Consider the following 22,174-nt stretch of genomic DNA (forward strand, 5'->3'; position numbering starts at 1 on the left):
GTATCCTAGAGGATAGAGAACCAAGGGGGGGGGGGGCTCAGATGGAAGTGGGCTAGAGGCAATGCAAGGAAAAGTGTAAGTGAGACCCTGGCGTGCAAAGCCATAGAGGCCAAGGGCCCTAGGAAGTCCATATTGGAAAAGAAGGGAAGGAGGCAAAGAAAAGCAAGAAAAAGAATCCTTGCTGCACACCTTACCATGATGCCCATGTGCATATACCAGCGGGTGCTGGAAATTACTGCGGATGGCGCCGCCACATGAAGGTAATTGAAGAATGTCACCAGCACACCAAACGATAGTTACAGCAATTGAGTGATCATTTATTGAAAGATGCTGTCCCTCATATGCCAATGCTTTCGGGGCCACGCAGGGTCCCCTTCATAAGGCTCAGAGATGACGGGGCAAAAGAAAAGGCCTCATGAGTCAAAAGAGAAGCAGAAATGGGGCCAGGTGGTACAAGGAAAATGGGGGTGGGAGGGTTATGGCCAAGTAGCTAGGAAAGCCCATAAAGAGCAAGTGGGCTGAGAGTTAAAAAGGAACTAGGGCTAGGAGACAAAGAAAAAACACACGGGGGTACAGAAAAGGCGAGGTGGGCTTGAAGAAAAAAGAAATTGGTGCACACAAACAAACCCAGCTAGGCAGCTGGAGGCACAGAGAAGGCTGAAAGGGCTAAGAGTGTCATGGAAAAGATCACATGAACAAGGGAAGGGACCAAAAAAAACCAAGATGGCCATATGAACCAAGGAAGCACAGAAAAGGTCAAGTGAACTGGGGGACCATGCAACCCATAGCCAATGTGGTCTTTTCTATAAGAAGGCCTGAGAGGGAGGACTGGAGGGATCTATGATGACAGTGGGTTCGGCACAGAAAGGACCACATGGGCTTTGGGGGCTTAACACATGGACCTGGGGACTATCGTTCATCCTTTCTGCAGACATGGCTTGTTTAATCAGCCTGTCCAATATGTCAGCACCTGGTTGACATTACATTCGTAGCTCTAGAAGGTAGCCCAGCACAGACATTCATTAAATCACTCTACAGAGAAAACAATATGAACTAAAAAGAGCAAAAGAGAAAGCATCGGGTAATAATATCAGACACTGGTTTTTACCCAATAATCAGAGACCTAGTGGAGCAGGGAAGCTTGCCAACCTTGTACTTAGACCTTGAGAACTAAGTCCTGGAGAACTAAGGTTCCTGGAGAGACTCCATCTTCCCCTACAGATGTTCCAGTTCCCATCCATGACCCAAAAACCCCGTGAGGTTAAAGGGTCAACCCACCCAAAACATCTCAGTATCTCTAATACTCGGAAGAATGAAACCTCACAAAAGTTTTCTTACAACTCTCAGAGACTCCCATGGAGACATCTCCCATGACTCCCAGAATCCCATCTTGATCTCCCATCTCTGCACAACTTCTGCCATCATGAAGATGTAAATCGACATCAGATAATGGAAAATGTGCTATGAGAAGTGGGGATAACCCAAACAGGACAGGAGTACACCAATCTCCAAGATGGGTGGAATTGCATTCAGGAACTGCAGCATATCGATTCCACCGCTGGAGTCATCAAGAGATTCAGGAAGCCTGGGGTGGGGGAGGGGGGGGGGGTCACTGTAGTCTCTGCCTACAACTGATCTATGTCTTTTAGGTGGACTGCCCCTTTAATTGGCTTCCAACAAAGAGCCTTAGAGTGCATCTGTATGGTTGTATTAGGGATACTAGAGTGTACGCTCTTATGGCTTAAAGGGCAGATATGGTCCTAAGCACTGTGGAAAGTGCTACTGTATATAGTCACCAGGACATTCTTTATAATAATTTCTACACGCCAATGCCCGCAGCCCGTAATCATGTGACGTACCGTTATTTCCCAGCGCTTTCATCATCACTTCCATCTGAGCGTACTCATAGTTGAAGTTGACCTCGCTGGACACCTCGCTGGAACTGTCTCCATCTGCGTCCAGCTGATCGAAGCTGCTGCTGTTCCTCATGCTGGTGTCCCGCTCCTCGTCCTCGCGATCGGACTTCTTCTTCTTTGGTAAACTGATCCTTCAGATGGACAGGAGAGAAATCAGAGAGGGACAGGGCGCTATGTACAACATCAGGACAAAGCAACAGACAGCAAGAGCAAGACTGGATATGGACAGGAATAGATGACATGAGCCAACTGAAGAAGTGTACATCAACCTCCCTGTATGATGGATACGAATTCATCGATCAAAAGATTTACTGGTTTCCAGTACAGAGAAACATTTCATGTGATCAGCTTTTTCATTTGCTCAGTTCATATCAATAGCATGTTTGCTTTGCAGCACTGGAGTTCAAACCAGGTCATCTATTTGCATGGAGTATGTACATTCTCACTCACAGTATTTGCATGGGCTTCACCCAGGTGCTGCCGTTACCTCTAAAAACAGTGGTACTCAACCTGAGTAACCTCAGCACCCACATGTGTTTTATGTCATTAAGTCACAACCCAAGTCGCACTGCAATGGAATGCACGGCATTAGGGTATCACACGTTCCGGTGCGGGTGTACAAACTGTGGGCGGGAGGTGCGTTTGGGGTACCATTCAAATAAATGGCAACGCACCTCCCACACCAGAATGCATGGTAGGTGCAATTGCCTGGTACAGTTTAACACACTGTACTAGTGTGAACGGCCCCTCAAAAACACTGATATACATACAGACACAATCTCACACATTCTCCCTACCTTACGAGAACTGGAGTGGATCCTCAGCCTGGGGTCCAGTGTGGGCTGCTGTGCTGTGACTGAGCTCCGTCCATATGCGTATTGCTTGTACAGCTCCCTTGCGTGCCCTGAAGAGGTGCCGGGAGCCAGAATGTGACGTCACTCCGGTCCAGGCACCTCTACAGGACATGCAAGGGAGTTGTAAGCAATGCACGTATGGATGGAGCTCTCTCGCAGCCACATCCCACCTCAAGCTGTCACTCGGTGCCGGGCAGTATATTTTGAATGTCTGCTTGGCGTGAGAATGAACAGCGCTGCGCTAGGGGGAAGCTGAGGAGCCTCTCACCTAGAAAATTGGAAAGCCTGCAGCGACCCACAGGGGCGTCCCAAGGCCGGGTATTACCCGGTCTCCAAACCGGTTGACAACCCGCCGTGCCGTCATTGTGCGTGACGGCTCAACGCTCGTGCGCAATTACGTCATCGAGCATGCGCGGCCATTTGATTGACGCCGGCAGAGAGAGGAGGGGACGTTCATCCAGCGGGATGAAGTATGCCGCCGGGTCCCCTCCTCTCTCTCTCATGACACTGTCGGGCTCTCGGTCCATGACCGAATACCCGACTTTTTAGAAGGGGTGACACCAAAATGACTGTCATTCATTTTGGTGTCATCCGGGTGCGAGCCACACCCCCCACACCCCCTTTGTGACGCCACTGGCGACCCACCAGTTGAGAACCAAGGCTCCACAACACACCGATATGGTATATACGATCTGGATAAACTGGTTCCAGTGTGGTTGAGGCTCTGGCGGTGACATCGGGCGTGTGAGCACATTCGGGGGCAGAGATTGGTGTGAATAATTCCTCATACTCTGGAGGAACCAGACAAGGCAACATATAAGCAGAATGAACTTTTAGCAAGAGTAAAGATACAGCTGGACCGATACCTGAAAAAGTGATTGTTCCCCCACAGTATCCGGTCGCCGTGTTGGAGCTGTGTGGAGTTAGTGATGGCCGACCCATTGACCAGAGTCCTGTAGCAAGAAAGAAAAAAATTACTTAATATGTGTCAGAGCTCTACACCAAAAGTAGCACATACACAGCACCAAATACAACAGCAACACAATGCCGCTCATCGTAGACTTCAAAACCGTACAACCCTGTCCACAAAAGCTTATAACTGAAGAGAATGTAGGAACAAAAAGTAAGAAGGTCTGTGAGATGTTATCTATATACCACTATTGCTAAACCCTTACTGCATAACATTCATGTCGGTGAAGGTTCTCATTTATTCAGGTCATGGCAAGTCTGTAAAGAATAAAATCGAGGCAACTGGACTGTCTGTATATTTTCTTGAAGATGTTTCACTGATCATCCGACCAGCTTTCTCAATTCAGAGCTAGTAAGTGTCATTAAGCTGCTCTGGTCGGCTTAATAACAGCTGCTAGCTCCAATCATGCAAATGCAATCAATGTCTTACCTCCATGAGGTCTCTGACCCCACGCTGGCAATGATAAACAGATTATGTTGACCGGAGCAACATTCACCAAATTTATTCCCAGATAATTTTTGTACAGGTCTTTATGAATTGAGAAAGCTAGTGAGATGACCAGCGAAATGTCTTCAAGAAAAAAAACAGCAAGCCCAGTTTGACAGCCAGCAGCTAACACTTTGTTTGGTTCTCGATTCCGGCCTTCACCGACGATCAGGAACCGAAGTGCTTCCAGATCATGTGACCACCATGACAGCTACGCTGAGGCTTCATTGACAAAATAAACCTTCAGTCTGCAGGTGAACACTGCCATCGTAAGGCTGCAGTGCCAGCTATTTAACTGTCACAGTGGCGTAACAATCACCATAGCGACCCAGGCGGCCGCTATGGGGCCCGTGGCACAGGGGGGCCCGGACAGGACATCGTCCTGATGCCGTGCGGGCCAACTGGGTCACTATGGCATCTCAGGCTGCTGACTGTCACTGGTGGGTGTGAGGAGGAACGCGCCGCTGTTAGATCACCGACAACCTGTCAGTGTTCTGTGCAGTGGCGCGTTCCTCCTCAAAGCCGCTGCTGAGTCAGTGACAGCCAGCAGCTATGGAGGAGGAAGGCTTGGCCCGGCATCAGAAGCGGAGGAGGCGGCAGGCCCGACAATGGAAGAGGAGGAGGCAGGCCGGACAATGGAAGAGGAGGAGGCAGGCCGGACAATGGAAGAGGAGGTGGGGCACGGCGATGGAGGAGGCGGGGCCTGCCAACGACCATGGAGGCAGACAGCGGATCGGGGCTGACAGGTAAGAGGTGTGCAGCCTTTCTGAGACCCTGCAGAGCCCACCATAGAGAGTCTATGGTGGGCTCTGCAGGGTCACCCTCTGGTGGGCTGTTTGGGATATCAGGTGGGATCTGCAAGGGCATAACTAGAAATCACAGGGCCCCATACAAAATTTTGCTATCGGGCCTTGTGATTTCTAGTTACGCCCCTGAACTGTGAGATACAAAGGCACTATTAGAAATATTTGAAAAATAAATATGTTTAAAACGTATTTATTTTTACATTTTCTCTGCATATTTTAGCCTAAAAACAGAGCACCAATGAGTTCCATTAAATTGGTGTACCAAAGAAAAGAAAAAAAAATAAAAATGTAGGTAGGCCAAATGATTCAAAGATAACCCAATTTAACTCTCCTGTAAAATTCTGTGAGAAGATTCCAGATGCAGTAAAAGAGCCAAACATGTTCCCAGCCATCATGCTGCAAACAAGGACCACTGCTCTGTGTATGGAAACAGCTGCCTCTCTGCTGCAGTCCAACAAGACCCCTGGAAGTCAGCATTAGAGCTTCACATTCTTTGATTTATTAAGATACATTTAAATCACATGGCAAATGATTCCCAGAGCACTATGGCTTAGATAAAAGTGAGAGAACAGCAGCAGCATTCTGTCTTGCAGCTGACTTTGTCTAACTGAAACTCCAGACTGAGTAATCTGGGGATAAATCACGGCTGTCGAGCCATTCAATTCTGTATGTAAATTGCAGATGAAGATACTGATCCCGAAACACTGGAGCAGTTATGCATGGCAACCAATCAGCTTCTCCCTTTCATTTTCAAATCTTAACCGAACAAACTGAAGAGAGAAGCTGATTGGTTGCAATGCATAGCTGCTCCAGTTTTAATAAATTCCCCCCGAGGCTGTTTAAAACAGAATGCTAAGCAGTCTCTGGAGGACATTCGAATGGAATACTTAAGCTGCACCAATTGACTGGCAGATCCGCTGCTGAACCTCTCGCCCCCTCCCCCTCCCCCCCATGCACTTGCCAGCAATTCCCAACTGTCAAAATGACAGCCAGAAGTTGCTCCATAAATACAGAAGCTGCAGAAGTTGCTGCTGTCAAAAAAATGCACCATCTGACAGAGTTTATGAATATTATTCAGAGAGCAGATGAAAGATAAAAAGTAACATTGTTTATAAACATTGATCAGAGGGAGATAGAGAGATACAAAGTAACATTGTTTATACACATTGAACAGAGGGAGATAGAAGTAACATTGTTTATACACATTGAACAGAGGGAGATAGAGAGATACAAAGTAACATTGTATATAAACGTTGATTTAACTCCTTCTTCCCCTTCTACATAACTATAATTTTTAAGCTTACTTTTTCATATCTAATTTTTTAACGATTAACAATTAAATTTAGTTAATTTCCAAAAAAAATGTCAGTGTTGCTTGAAACAAAAGCACACAAAAAAAAAATCCTTTTATTTCATTTGGAAACGTTGCAATGATTTGTACCGGAATCCTAATTCTAAAACTATGATTCTGGTACAAAAAATAGATTTTTTTTTTAAACCAACGCCAATGAGAGTTGGAAAAAAAAAAGTCTGTCGATCGAGTTTTGTTACATAGTCTATGGTTTGCATAGAAAATAAAGTCATTTTTAGCATGGCAATATCACCAAAAGAAAGCCTTGTCCTGAGATTAAAAGTCCCCTAACTCTGAACAACAATGTATCTTATTTGTGCATCACTCGGCTGTAGATCCTCCAATCATCTCTGACACTGTCCTTCCTTCTGGAGGGGGGCTACGTCTGTTCCCCATGGTCTCTGTGTGTTGTAAAGTAGTCATCGCTCCAAGCTCACTCCCGGGATGGACTACAATCTCATGTTTAGTTTTCTCATTTGTATTGAGATTGTAGTCCACCCCGGGAGTGAGCTTGGAGCGGTGACTACTTTACAACACACACAGGGACCATGGGGAACAGACGTAGCCCCCCTCCAAAAGGAAGGACAGTGTCAGAGATGATTGGAGGATCTACAGCCGAGTGATACACAAATAAGATACATTGTTGTTCAGTTAGGGGATTCGGATGGATTTTTACGATTTAACTCCGGAGTTTAGTGTCACTTTAAGTAATAACAAAGTTTATGCCGAATAAACAGGCCCATAGTGGAAATATATAACTTGCTCTGGTGCACAGAGGGGGGCACAGGGGGGAGAGCTGAACTGGTTAAAGAAGAACTAAGCTCTCAAGAGCAGGAACCTCTTAAACATCTTGTCTTGTATTGTATTGTAGTATACCGTCTCCCTCTATATTGTAGCGCTGCACAAACTCTTGTTGCTCTATAACTCCTGTATAATAATAATAATAGAAATGACTGTAACACTTTATAATACTGTTACAGTTTGTCTGAATAGATCAAAGCCTTCCAACCGGTAATCCCACAGACATTGTGTATCATAGATAATCCACAGAAACATAAGATGAGGAAAGCAAACAATGCACTGTGTAACATTAGGAGCATCAGGTGAGAAGACAGGAACGGGCTTGTTGCAGCGCCGCACGCCTTCTACTTAACGATGGCCAGGCATGTAGAGAATGTATGGACGCCAGAGATCACAAACCATCACGTTATGTAACAGAGACGAGCTCCTTGTGTACAACAGATACATAATAACAGTCTCAGTGACACGATTGCAGAGCATGGAGGAGAGCCGCGCAGACCCAGGGCAGAGCAGACCCCAAGCTGAGACATAGGGCAGAGAAGATCCCAGCTCAGAACCCCGGGCAGAGCAGACCCCAGCTCAGAACCGCGGGCAGAGAAGATGCCCAGCTCAGAACCCTGGGCAGAGCAGACCCCAGCTCAGAACCGCGGGCAGAGCAGACCGCAGCTCAGAACCCCGGGCAGAGCAGACCCCAGCTCAGAACCGCGGGCAGAGCAGACCGCAGCTCAGAACCCCGGGCAGAGCAGACCCCAGCTCAGAACCGCGGGCAGAGCAGACCGCAGCTCAGAACCCCGGGCAGAGCAGACCCCAGCTCAGAACCGCGGGCAGAGCAGACCGCAGCTCAGAACCCCGGGCAGAGCAGACCCCAGCTCAGAACCGCGGGCAGAGCAGACCGCAGCTCAGAACCCCGGGCAGAGCAGACCCCAGCTCAGAACCGCGGGCAGAGCAGACCGCAGCTCAGAACCCCGGGCAGAGCAGACCCCAGCTCAGAACCGCGGGCAGAGCAGACCGCAGCTCAGAACCCCGGGCAGAGCAGACCCCAGCTCAGAACCGCGGGCAGAGCAGACCGCAGCTCAGAACCCCGGGCAGAGCAGACCCCAGCTCAGAACCGCGGGCAGAGCAGACCGCAGCTCAGAACCCCGGGCAGAGCAGACCCCAGCTCAGAACCGCGGGCAGAGCAGACCGCAGCTCAGAACCCCGGGCAGAGCAGACCCCAGCTCAGAACCGCGGGCAGAGCAGACCGCAGCTCAGAACCCCGGGCAGAGCAGACCCCAGCTCAGAACCGCGGGCAGAGCAGACCGCAGCTCAGAACCCCGGGCAGAGCAGACCCCAGCTCAGAACCGCGGGCAGAGCAGACCGCAGCTCAGAACCCCGGGCAGAGCAGACCCCAGCTCAGAACCGCGGGCAGAGCAGACCGCAGCTCAGAACCCCGGGCAGAGCAGACCCCAGCTCAGAACCGCGGGCAGAGCAGACCGCAGCTCAGAACCCCGGGCAGAGCAGACCCCAGCTCAGAACCGCGGGCAGAGCAGACCGCAGCTCAGAACCCCGGGCAGAGCAGACCCCAGCTCAGAACCGCGGGCAGAGCAGACCGCAGCTCAGAACCCCGGGCAGAGCAGACCCCAGCTCAGAACCGCGGGCAGAGCAGACCGCAGCTCAGAACCCCGGGCAGAGCAGACCCCAGCTCAGAACCGCGGGCAGAGCAGACCGCAGCTCAGAACCCCGGGCAGAGCAGACCCCAGCTCAGAACCGCGGGCAGAGCAGACCGCAGCTCAGAACCCCGGGCAGAGCAGACCCCAGCTCAGAACCGCGGGCAGAGCAGACCGCAGCTCAGAACCCCGGGCAGAGCAGACCCCAGCTCAGAACCGCGGGCAGAGCAGACCGCAGCTCAGAACCCCGGGCAGAGCAGACCCCAGCTCAGAACCGCGGGCAGAGCAGACCGCAGCTCAGAACCCCGGGCAGAGAAGATCCCAGCTCAGACCCGCGGGCAGAGAAGACCCCAAGCTCAGACCCAGGGCAGACCCCAAGCTCAGACCCAGGGCAGAGCAGACCCAAACAACTGGAAGAGTTAACTTGAATAAAGTGTTTGCTATGTATAAAGGAATCAATGACAGCAAGTAACAAGAGTGGAGAGCAGCTCAGTATTGAGTCATAGTAAACAAACAACCTCCCTGCGGCTTGAGCGGAGTGAAGACGACTTCAGGCTTTGAATACACCAAGCCAGCCCCGTCTCAGCCTCTCCGTTCATCTAAATGAATAGACCACATCGATCTTCCGCTAAAAAATCCTATTCAATGACAGAGCCCGCGCTTACCTGCTGGTGCAAGGAAACCATTCCACCTGTTAGCAGCTGCATGGCACAGCTAATGACAGCAAATCGGCAGGGCTGCCGGCAGGTCATGAGGGTCCTCAAGTGTCTTTTCAAACCACCTAAGTCCTGTTTATCCCCTTAGAGCCCTCTAGTGCTTAGAAAAAACAATGATATGAAAAGGTAGAGCGCCACCTGCTGGTGAAACTGCAGAGAAGCAGCCGGTCAAACTAAAAGAACTTCCACGTTCAATGCTGCCGCTGACAGAACTATGTGGAAAATGCAGGTTTTCCAGATAACGCAGCGATAATAATGTGTGCTGTGGTGGTGAAATATTAACCCTGTAATTGCCGATAGGCAAAATAAATTGAAGTTTTGATGAAACGTTAACCGTCGTTGAAAGGAAAAAAGAGAAGAGTTACGTCATGGGGAATGCGGGGCAGCACAGTGACCTAGTGGTTAGCGCTTCTGCCTTGCAGCACTGGGGGGTCCCTGGTTCGAATCCCGGCCAGGTCACTATCTGCAAGGAGTTTGCATGTTCTCACTGTGCTTGCGTAGGTCCTCCTCCCATACTCCAAAGATATGCTGGAAGGTTAATTGGCCCTCTATGTATGTATGTGAGATGGGGAGGGCAGGGACTGATGTGAATGTGCAACAATGTAAAGTGCTGCGTAAATCGTCGGCGCTATATAAATACCTGTAATAATAATAATAATATAATAATGACGGATGGATTACCTGGTGTTCTTCATTGAAGTCAGCATAACTTGGCCCTCCGGGGTGATGTCTATGACGCAATGCTCGGGGAGGATCCCCATCCCACACAGCTGGATGTCCTGTGAGTCGTGGGACCCGACCAGCGTGTGATCCTGCAGGGAAGAACAAAAAAAGTACGTTTTGTTTGTAAAAGCATCACAATATTTATGAAGCCTTCCTGAAAAGACCTCCAAAACACACAAGAAAAAAACAAAACCAGGAGCAGATTTAACCGTCTTAAACCGGAGGTCATAGATGAGTAGATGCACAGGACATAATTTACCGGGGGATCGGGCAACTTGATGTCTAGAGAATTATTATATGCATTTAAGGCCATGTAAGGCTTTTATGTGATGCACCGTCTTAACAAAAATCCTGCTCTGCTTTTTAAATATAGGCTGACAGGGCACAAAAAATATATTTTTTTATACTGTAACTGTATCTGTCAATTACAGCATTAAAAAGATGAAAACTGCCACATTCAGGCTGCATTGCCTGGATTTAGCCGATACAGGCGATGGTGCACTTCTTTACCTGCATCTGGGATGCAATCACAGTGTAAGCCGGTTTGGGAATCTGAGTGGTGTTTGTTGTGGATAATCTAAGATTTGTTTTGTTTATCCCATCAAAAGAATTGCAAGTGCAAAAAAATTAAAAAACTTTTGATCTGTCTGAAATGCAGTGATCTCCTAACTTCCTGTTTAGGCCAACAACAAAGTGCCTCCACCGATCTACAACCGGCATTGTAAGCCCCGCCTGCTGATCTACAGAACTTTGCCTACACCATACGCACACTATATTGCCATAAGTATTGGGACGCCGGCTGCACATGAACTTTAATGGCTTCCCAGTCTTAGTCTGTAGGGTTCAGTATTGGGTTTTCTCTGCCCTTTGCCGCTTTAACAGCTCCGCCTCTTCTGGGAATTCATCCACAAAGTTTAGGAGTTTGTCTATGGGATAGTTGGACCATTTGTGAGGTCAGGTAATGATGTTGGAGGAGAAGGCCGGGCTCGCTGTCTCCGCCTCTAATTCATCCCAAAGGTGTTCTATGGGGTTGAGGTCAGGACTCTGTGCAGGCCAGTCAAGTTCCTCCACCCCAAACTCGCTCATCCATGTCTTTATGGACCTTGCTTTGTGCACTGGTGCGCAGTCATGTTGGAACAGGAAGGGGCCATCCCCAAACTCCTCCCACAAAGTTGGGAGCATGAAATTGTCCAAAATGTCTTGGTATGCTGATGCCTTAAGAGTTCCCTTCACTGGAACTAAGGGGCCAAGCCCAACCCCTGAAAAACAACCCCACACCATAATCCCCCCTCCACCAAACTTTACACTTGGCACAATGCAGTCATGCAAGTACCGTTCCCCTGGCAACCACCAAACCCAGACACGCCCATCGGATTGCCAGACAGAGAAGCGTGATTGGTCACTCCAGAGAACACGCCTCCTCTTCTCTAGAGTCCAGTGGCGGCGTGCTTTACACCGCGGCATCCCACGCTTTGCATTGCACTTGGTGATGTGCGGCTTGGATGCAGCTGCTCGGCCATGGAAACCCATTCCATGAAGCTCTCTACGCACTGTTGTTGTGCCAATCTGAAGTCCACATGGAGTTTGGAGGTCTGTAGCTATTGACTCTGCAGACAGTCGGCGACTTCTGTGCTTCAGCATGCGCTGACCCCGCTCCGTCATGTGACGTGGCCGACCACTTCCTGGCTGAGTTGCTGTTGTTCCCAGTTTCTTCCACTTTGTTATAATCCCAGTAACAGGTGACCGCGGAATATTTAGTAGCCGGAAAATGTCACGGAACACCCGAATCCGATGATTTGGAGGGGTGTGCCAATACTTATAGTGTATATACACTATACCCTCTATGCATACATTGATTTCTTTCCCAGTAAAACAACATTGCTGCCTTGATCCTCATAAGCCTGTCCGCACTTTTTTGCACTAAGGGCTCTTAGGAGATGTAAATCTGGGGGCATACATTCCCAGCGGCTGTCCCTGAATTTTACAAGCCTGGTGATGAGGTCACATTGAATAATAAAAACTGTTTCTTGGTACAGTAACAAGGTAACAGAAAAACAAAAAAAAAATTATGAGACGTGATCTAGGAGGGGGGAGAGGAACGTTTGGGGGTTCATTTGGGCATACCCTTCAATCTAGAAGCTCCCATGTACTTGGCCTAGAACCCCCATGATCCACATGGACCGATGAGAAGACTTCCATAGGGTCCCGGCATTTCAGTTTCAGAAACATTTTAGGCCAGGTCTGCTTTGAAGAACTCTCTCTTGCACTGTTAGTTGGCGTGCGCCACCCATGCCGGTCAGGAGGAAAGAAAAAAAAGCATTTTCTGCTGTCTCTGCAGCCGCTGGACATGGGTGAGAGACGGCAACATTGTGGGACCGGCCGGTTTCCTCAAGTGAACTTTCTTTCCGATTACTTGAATCAGAGTCAGGGACAGGAAACAACAAAACTACAAAAAAGGGGGGCGGGGCGGAGTTTTATGGACGCAAAACAAAATGATGAGATACGCAAAAGGAATCCAGAAAAACAACTTTAGCAATAAAAATACTGACGCGGCCTGTGATGGCGGAATCATTGTATCATTTAAAGTGTACGCACCTTTTTTTTTTAAAGGTATTGATAAGGGATGCACCAATACCGATACCAGTATCGGCGCCGATACACCTGCTCGTACTCATGAAAATGCTCAGATACCAAAAAACTGATACTGGCGCTTTACATACCGGCACAAAATGAAGCGGCTCCCTTAGGTCCCGGCACTTGCTGGGGACCTCGTGGGAAAGCCTTCTTGGGAACCACGAGGGGCCAGCTTACAGCGCTCCTGCTGGCCCGCCCATCTCCCCCTACTGAGACCCTCCCCCTGAGACATCAGGCCCGGCACCCCTGAGCATCGCGGCAGCACAGAGTATGTAGCAATTTCATACACTACTCTGCAACACTACTCTGCATTGCTGTATAATGTATTGCTGGGATTTGTAGTCCTCTATAGATGATGGTATTATTCTGCATTGCTGTATAATGCATTGCTGAAATTTGTAGTCCTCTATAGATGATGGTGTCAGTATTCTGCATTGCTGTATAATGTATTGCTGGGGTTTGTAGTCCTCTATAGATGGTATTATTCCGCATTGCTGGGATTTGTAGTCCTCTACAGCTGGTGCCATTCTTCATTGCTGTATAATGTATTACTGCGACTTGTAGTCCTATATAGCTGGTGGTATTCTGCATCGCTGTACAATGTATTGCTGGGAAATGTAGTCCTCTATAGCCGATGCCATTCTGAATTGCTGTATAATGTATTGCTGGGCTTTGTAGTCCTCGATAGATGGTATTATTCCGCATTGCTGGGATTTGTAGTCCTCTACAGCTGGTGCCATTCTTCATTGCTGTATAATGTATTACTGGGATTTGTAGTCCTGATGGTATTATTATTCTGAATTGCTGTATAATGTATTACTGGGATTTGTAGTCCTGATGGTATTATTATTCTGCATTGCTGTATAATGTATTACACCACCAGCTATAGAGGACTACAAATCCCAGTAATACATTATACAGCAATGCAAAATAATATGACGCTACATACTCTGTTACTCACCAGGGTTGTGTGGGCTTTCCCAGTGCTATGCCGGGTCTCACCATAGCTAAGCGGGAAGGAAGAGATGTGCGGCTGGACCGGTGGTGTAAACAGGCGTCACAAGGTTCCCACAAGGCTGGCGTGAGGTCCCCAGCAAGTGCGGGACCTTATGGCAACCACCTTTTGTTTAAAAATGTAAAGGGCCGGCATCGGGGCATTTTCACCAATGCCCAGTACCGGCACCGATACTGATATCGCTGCATCCCTAATGACAAGGCCCCTCAACATTCTGTGGAGTTAATCAACAGATCAGTAACATCCTGCCCACACATTAGAGCCTCGGACAGGGGCGTCCCGAGGCTGGGGGACACCCGGAGCGGTGTCCGAGTGTCACCCCACCGAGACGTCACTGCGCACCTGCGTGACGTCACCACGCGATACTTGCCGGCGGCCATCTTGGTGATGGACGCCGGCAGAGAGAGGAGGAGAAAGTCACCCGGCGGGATAAGGTATGCCGCCGGGTCCCCTCCTCCCTACTGATACTTTTCAGAGGGGGGTGACACAAAAATGACTGTAAGTCTTCAGATGTGGTTGGTGGGAATATGGGGACCTTACGCAGGAGGTGGCTCAGCGGTCTATAGAATACCTGGGTGTTCCCTGTATGCCTAATATGCACTGTACCTCCACATCTCTCATTTCTAGGGCCTGAAGACCTACTAAAAAATTTCATCAGCACCTCAACTTTCCAGATCTCCGCAATTTCCAAGAATGACTCACCTTAAGGTAGTAGACCAGAAGCTCGTTGAGGGCCGGGTCCGCATTTAAATTGACTAAGAAGCACTTGTTGTCTCCGACTTTGATCCCTGAGGACTGGAGTGATATGCCGAGACTTTCCAGCTGCTTCTGACGCTCCTAGAAGACCAGAACATCAGCATACCTACATCCGCAGACCACAACATCAGCATACCTACATCCGCAGACCACAACATCAGCATACCTACATCCGCAGACCAGAACATCAGCAAACCTACATCCGCAGACCACAACATCAGCATACCTACATCCGCACACCATAACATCAGCATACCTACATCCGCAGACCATAACATCAGCATACCTACATCCGCAGACCATAACATCAGCATACCTACATCCGCACACCATAACATCAGCATACCTACATCCACAGACCACAACATCAGCATACCTACATCCGCAGACCACAACATCAGCATACCTACATCCGCAGACCATAACATCAGCATACCTACATCCACAGACCACATCATCAGCATACCTACATCCGCAGACCACAACATCAGCATACCTACATCCGCAGACCACAACATCAGCATGCCTACATCCGCAGACCATAACATCAGCATACCTACATCCGCAGACCACAACATCAGCATGCCTACATCCGCAGACCATAACATCAGCATACCTACATCCGCAGACCACAACATCAGCATGCCTACATCCGCAGACCATAACATCAGCATACCTACATCCGCAGACCACAACATCAGCATGCCTACATCCGCAGACCATAACATCAGCATACCTACATCCGCAGACCACAACATCAGCATGCCTACATCCGCAGACCATAACATCAGCATACCTACATCCGCAGACCACAACATCAGCATGCCTACATCCGCAGACCATAACATCAGCATACCTACATCCGCAGACCACAACATCAGCATGCCTACATCCGCAGACCATAACATCAGCATACCTACATCCGCAGACCACAACATGCAAGCATGTTCCAGCAGCTACCGTTCTGGAACGCACTGTAATTGGTGTGAAGTGGCCCCACACGATATCATATGCAGAACAAAAGATCAAGTATCTTTTTGATCTGCAGATGAATGAAACGGAGTAACTACAAAAAGTAGCAATATCACTTTGTATCTCCTTATCTCAGATCAGACAAATGTACGGCTGGGTCTGTGGTGATAACAGCAGCAGGACAGGGCGTACGACATACATCCTGTGCACTTTGAGTGGGCGTGTGCGGTACGTCCCGGCTCCACAACCGGTTAATATTTCTAAATCGGACATAAAAATCTGGGCTACAACCTGAGCGATTTCTTCCGTCTTGCGCAGCTTCTCCTCCCACGTCACTGTCATTTCCTGGATGAGCATCTCCGACTCCTGTAACCGTTCTTTCAGTTCAGGTGCTTTCATTGACTGTCGGGTGGGGAAAAAAAAAAAAGGTACAGATGATGAAGTAATAAAGCCGGGCGAAAATTGATGCAACAACCTAGAGTTCAGGAGCCAGTCAGGCCAAGGCAAGCCATTAGCACTGTGTACATTTCCCTATGACTGGCATGGTATGAAATGGCTAGCTGGTGAAGCTCAGAAACCCTCAAACCTGCCCCTCTGTAGAAGAGATGTCATCAAGGATCCTGAACGGTAGATGATGTCACTATCTTATATCCATCCTATATCCATCCATCCTATATCTATCCTATATCCATCCTATATCCATCCATCCTATATCTATCCTATATCCATCCATCCTATATCCATCCTATATCTATCTATCACAATGCATGATGATAGGACAATCTCTGTACAATCTGCTTTAGATGCATCAAATCTATATATTGTGAGGTCCGGCCAGCACAACACATGCAGCTTATAACCAGTCAGGTCGGCCCTTGTTGTCGGCAGTTCTAAAGGAGATTCTATTATCAGAGTGTGTTGTTGGTTTAGGAGAAGAAGTGTCGAGATCCGTCCCGGCTGCGGCGTCTCAGTATACCGCGAGCTGTAGCTCCCTATATACTGAGCTTAGGGTGACGGGAGGACGCTAGTTTGTGTCCTCCTGTTACCGAGGAGAACTATGAGGAGAAGCCCCGACCCCCATAGTTCTCCTTTATTTGGCTCCTGTCTAAAATCGGCCCTCGTACGCATGTGAGATAGGGACCTTAGATTGGAAGCTCTTTGAGGGCAGGGACTGATGTTAATGTGCACAATGTAAAGCGCTGTGTAAATATCATAAATATCTGTAATAAATAAATTAAAAAGAAAAAAGGTGCAAGTGTCCGAATTTGTTATTCTATGTAACACACAATTCAGCCACCAGGGGGAGCCCCAGTGCTACACATGAGAACCAGCACCAAAACGAAAAATGGAGTTGGGGGGAAGAGAAAAAAAAAAATATTTACTTTTTTCATTAATTGAGCAAATCCAAGAACTTACAAAACAAAAAGTACCTGGCCCGGATTATATTAACAAATCCCACCGTTCTATAAAAAGATCAGTAAGCAGAATTGGTCAGTTTCCATACGCGAGTTTATTAATTCCCAGCAGAAGACCACAAATGACAGTTCTAACAAATGTCCCTCTAGATGAGGGGTGGGCAAACTCCAGCTGTGGTGCAACTAGAAGTCCCATAAGGCATTGCAAGACCTTGTCAGCCACAGGTATAAACACCAAGGGGCGGAGTCATGGTGGGAATTGAAATTTCATCACAGCTGGAGTTTACCTGCCCCCCTCCCTCTCTATGGGCACTTCCCCATGACTTCAGCGCGCCCCTGTGTCTCCAGTGCACCCCTCTATCTTTACTGTGTCCATGTCTCCAGTGCACCCCTCTACCCCCCCTGTGTTTCCAAGTGCACCCCCATGTCTCCAGCGCACCCCTCTATGCCTGGAAGTTCCGGTATCAGAGCATTTGGGGCGAAATACTCGGCATCAATATCGATACTAGTATCTGTATCGGTGCATCTCTAGTTTACATCACTGACTCCCTGGTCATGGAAGGGTTGAGTAGGCCTCACCTCAGCCTGCGTCAGTTGATCTCGCAGCTTCTCCACCTCTTCCCGCAGCTCTCGAATGATTCGGGCGTTGGGGTCCTCGTTCACCACGGCGTGGTTGACTATGTTCTTGGCCCTGTCGGCGTACCGTAGAGTGGAAAGTGTCTCGTCGTAGTTATCAGCAGCAGGGCTGACTGTGGCCACCATCGCAGTTTTGCTGTTTCCGCCCAAACTGTCCTAAAATGACACAATCAGAAATGGAAGTTTAAAGGATACATTGGAGCAAAGATCAGAACACAAAACCACAATGTCAAAATGCATGTGACAGCGATCAGGCCCAGTTATGTCCGTCATCAACCAAACCGGCAACATGATCAGCACTCCTCCCCTGCTTCTGGAGTGGTGGACGTTAACGCAACCCCCCTAAAAACCAATATACATACCTCTTCAGTCTGGTCATGTGACATGCATGGTCCTCCTCTTCCTCTCCCATTGGTCTTTGGCAGTGGCGCGATCCCGAATGATGCAGAGAACGAGCTCACGTAGTCACCTGGCCGCCATTCTCTGCATCATTGCCCTGTGAGCCCAGGCAAGTGTGATGAGCCATCCACAAGGAGCGTGCCAATGACAGTCTGAGCTCACAGGAGGTGGGATAAGAATAGGAATTTCCTATGCTCCCCAGCTCCTCCTAGTGGAGGGAATGCCTTACGACTTTATACATCAGACACACAGTGTACACACAGCCAATAGGGGTACACACAATAGGGGGAATCAAAACTGGAGCAGAGAAAATCTTCTATCTCTTATTTACAAATCCCTAACTGAGCAAATTGAAAAGAGACGCTGATTGGTTGCCATGGGCAACTGCTCCATATTCCGTCTACTCCAGTTTTGATAAATCTCCCCCCTCCCCCTCCCCCCACGTGTCTATGACAATATAAAATAGTTTGCAAGTAAAAAATGTTAAATCAAGGCATGAAATAGTTTAAAAACTGTGTGTGAATGTGCGCGGTCACTGTACCCCGACATGGGCACGATACAACGATTACTGGGGCATGACAACACGACACCATACTCACTTTCAGCAGCCATGTCAGCACAGAGTCCCGATACGGAACAAACTTATTTTTATTCTTCCCAGCTCCTTGGTCTGCCAAGGCAGAGATGACCAGGCCCAGGGTGGTGAGCGATCTGTTGGGAAAGAAAACACACAATATAAAATCCGATAAATACCTTCATCCTCCACTAAACATCTTCATCCTTCACAGTTGTCATGGAGAGGGGGGTGCATCTACTAAGAGATGGTCAGTCAGAGTGATTGCAGGACCATCGAGGAAGCTGCATATGCAAGTGTCACAGAAGTGCACAGGGGTGTAGAGAGTTAGATTTGGTGACACAGGGGTGGACTTGGAAACACAGGGGCAAACTTGGAAACACAGAGGTGTAAGAGGGGGGCACTGGAGATATGAGGCATAGAAGGGCACAGTGGAGACACGGGGGCACAGTGGAGACACGGGGGCACAGTGGAGACATGGGGCAAACAGGGGTGCACTGGACACACAGGGGGGAGGGGGGGGAGAGAGTCACATTTGTTGATACAGGGGTGGACTTGGAGACACAGGGGCTCACTTGGAAACACAGGGGTGTAGATACAGGGGGGGGGCACTGGAGATATAGGGGCATAGAGGGATGCACTGGAGACACATGGGGGTGGGGGGTGCACTTGTAACATGGGTTACAAAGGGGCGCATTGAAAACACAAGGGTGCATTAGCAGACACGGGAGCACACTGAAGTCACAGGGGTGTAGAAAGTCACATTTGGTGACACAGGTGTTGGCTTGGAAACATAGGGGTGTAGAGGGGTGCACTGGAGACATGGACACACTGGATACACATAGGGGCGCCAGAGACACGAGGGAGCGCCAGAGACACGAGGGAGCGCCAGAGACACGAGGGTGCGCCAGAGACACGAGGGTGCGCCAGAGACACGAGGGAGCGCCAGAGACACGAGGGAGCGCTAGAGACACAAGGGGCACACTTGGAAACACAGGGGTGTAGAGGGGTGCACAGGAAACACGGGCGCACTTGAAGACACGGGTGCCACACTGGGCACAGGGACACTGAGGCAAATGAGGACAGGTATAGGGAACGCTGTCAGCAGAGGAGGCATGGAGGAACACACTGGAGGCAACGGGGTACAGGGCTGGTGTACACAGGTTAAAAAAAAACGTATCTGGAGGGCTTTATCGGCAAGCCACACATCACTTCGCCTGCTAAATCACTGCCAATCAGAAGAGCCATCTCCGAATTGGCTGTAGTGCCGATAAGAAGAGCTGTTCCTGGGTTGGCAGCGATGGTGGCACTTGGGGTGAAACGTGGCATGCCGTGAATGGGCAGTGTTGAGGTGAGATCTCTACAAACACCGAGCACGCGGTATGCAGTATACAATCAGCGTTTCCGCACAGCACTTAATGTAATTGGTCTTCCGCTCGGTGTACAACACACAATAGGCCCGGAGGGTCGCACACACTCACTTGTTAATATTGCTCCCTTCTTTCAGACGCTCCCCGGCGGCGCCCGTCTTTGTGGCTCTCTCGCTTCCAGCTAAATCCACCAGACTCAGCTTACTGACTTTCTCACCTGAGGTCTGGAAACAAAAACAACAAGACAATGGAAGGTGAATTACCGGATCAGAGAAATGACTGGAACCACGCCGTCATCAATTATGTATAACTCAGGAGGGGAACACGCATCAATACCGGCCATTATCTGCACTTCAGCTTCCGGTAAACACTTAGAGGAACACATGGGTCTTGGCTTTTCCGAAAGTTACACGAGATGTAATAAATGTCATCACATGAAATGTAAAACAACTAAACGTGTCTACGGTGCCACTGCTCAATCGGAGGTTAATATTATTATTACTATTACATAGTATTTATAGAGCGTCAACAGTTTGCGCAGCGCTTTACAATATAAGGAAGACATTACAATCCCAATACAATTCAAGACAAGATGGTAAGGAGGGCCCCGCCCCCGAGGGCTTACCATCTGAAAGGGGAGGAGGGAGGAGGGAGCTGTGCGGGGGTGAATTGTTTGAGAATGTGAAGGTTCAGTGGTTAGGTTGAGGTGGGATCGGCTTCCCGGAAGAGATGAGTCTTAAGGGATCACCTAAAGACAGTCAAGGTGGGAGACAGACGGACAGGTTGGGGTAATATTGAATGCTTCATGTTGGAGGTTTCATTGTGCCATCACATTGCAGGTCGCAAGTCCTATTTCTGTCCCCCGTTATTAAAGGAGAACTATGAGGGGGGTGCTTTTCACTCCTCCTCATAGTTCTAGCCGACCTGTCACAGGTCGGATCAGTAGATCGGGAGGTGAGCGAACACATACCGCCGTTCGCTCACTTCTCGATCTTGTCATGGCGGAGACGCGTGACAGGGGAGGGGCTGGATTCCCCCCCTTCCCGCTCCGATCCTCCAGCGCTGACTGGCGGAACGGAGGGGGGCGGGGACACCTGGCTCTGCCTCTAGATAGGAGGAGCCAGCTGTCACTCACGCAGCTGGGCGGATCTCGACATCGATGTCGGGATCCGCTCCGGCGTCTCAGTATACCGCGAGCTGTAGCTCCCTATATACTGAGCTTAGGGTAACGGGAGGATGCTGGTTTGTGTCCTCCCGTTACCCTGAGGAGAACTATGGGGAAAAGCCCTGACTTGGTTTTGAAGGCGTCTCGCAGACAGTCCCAGAACCTCCGAAGTAAAACAATCGGGCCGAACGTTCTGATAAAGTCATTTGAGACTTCTGAGGGCTGCCAAAAAGATTGATCTGGAGGAGAATGAGGCGAGGGCCGGAATAACAGATCTATAATATTATGAAATATAGAATTATTTGTACTCGGTAAAATGATTTCCTCTGAGGGACACAGCTCATCCAACCACCGAGCTCAATACTGCCGCCTACAGGAGCAAGACGCTGGATGCAAGAGAAAAGAACCCCCAAAGGGGCCGCACAACCTAAGGCAGTGGTGGCGAACCTCGGCACTCCGGCTGTTTTGGAACTACAAGTCCCATGAGACATTGCAAGGCTCTGACAGCCACAGACATAACTCCCAGAGGCAGATGCATCTTGGGATTTGTAGTTTTGGCACAGCTGGAGTGCCAAGGTTCGCCACCACTGACCTAAGGTATGAAACCCCATCTGGGCTAGAACACGTCAGTTGTTGTCTTGTTGGCATTTCTGCCGGTCCTCGGGGGCGCTGCTTGTAAACAAAGCACATTCGGGAAACCAGTGGGAGGTCCACAAGCAACACCCAGGAGGGCGGCCAAAAATACCAACAAGACAAACAGCAAAAAATTGCAGCTTTCTAGCACAGGTGGAGAGTTATCCACTAGGTACCTGGTGCCCACTAGGTCCCATGATCTGAGGCCCTTGGACTCCAGTAGTCTCAAAATAGGAGGGTGAACATTGATTTGTATAGTGGTAATAGAAGTGACTCCTACCAGGCTCATCGTACATCTCCCCGGTCTCTGACCGTCTTCAGCAGCAGGGAATGGCA

General features: G+C 49.2%; 1 protein-coding gene across 1 annotated transcript in view; it reads right to left on the reverse strand.

Moving 5' to 3' along the window:
- The window catches only part of KIF13B (kinesin family member 13B), a 211,107-nt gene that overhangs the window by 102,347 nt on the left and 86,586 nt on the right, over positions 1 to 22,174 (reverse strand). The window contains 8 exon segments of the mRNA XM_018570085.1: positions 1,860 to 2,047; positions 3,637 to 3,723; positions 10,228 to 10,358; positions 14,621 to 14,755; positions 15,938 to 16,048; positions 17,641 to 17,853; positions 18,696 to 18,807; positions 20,152 to 20,264. Of these exon segments, the coding sequence (XP_018425587.1) occupies positions 1,860 to 2,047; positions 3,637 to 3,723; positions 10,228 to 10,358; positions 14,621 to 14,755; positions 15,938 to 16,048; positions 17,641 to 17,853; positions 18,696 to 18,807; positions 20,152 to 20,264 (1,090 nt within the window).

The sequence above is a fragment of the Nanorana parkeri genome, unplaced genomic scaffold (genome assembly GCF_000935625.1).
Source record: "Nanorana parkeri isolate BGI_ZX_2015 unplaced genomic scaffold, ASM93562v1 scaffold1453, whole genome shotgun sequence".
NCBI lineage: Eukaryota > Metazoa > Chordata > Amphibia > Anura > Dicroglossidae > Nanorana > Nanorana parkeri.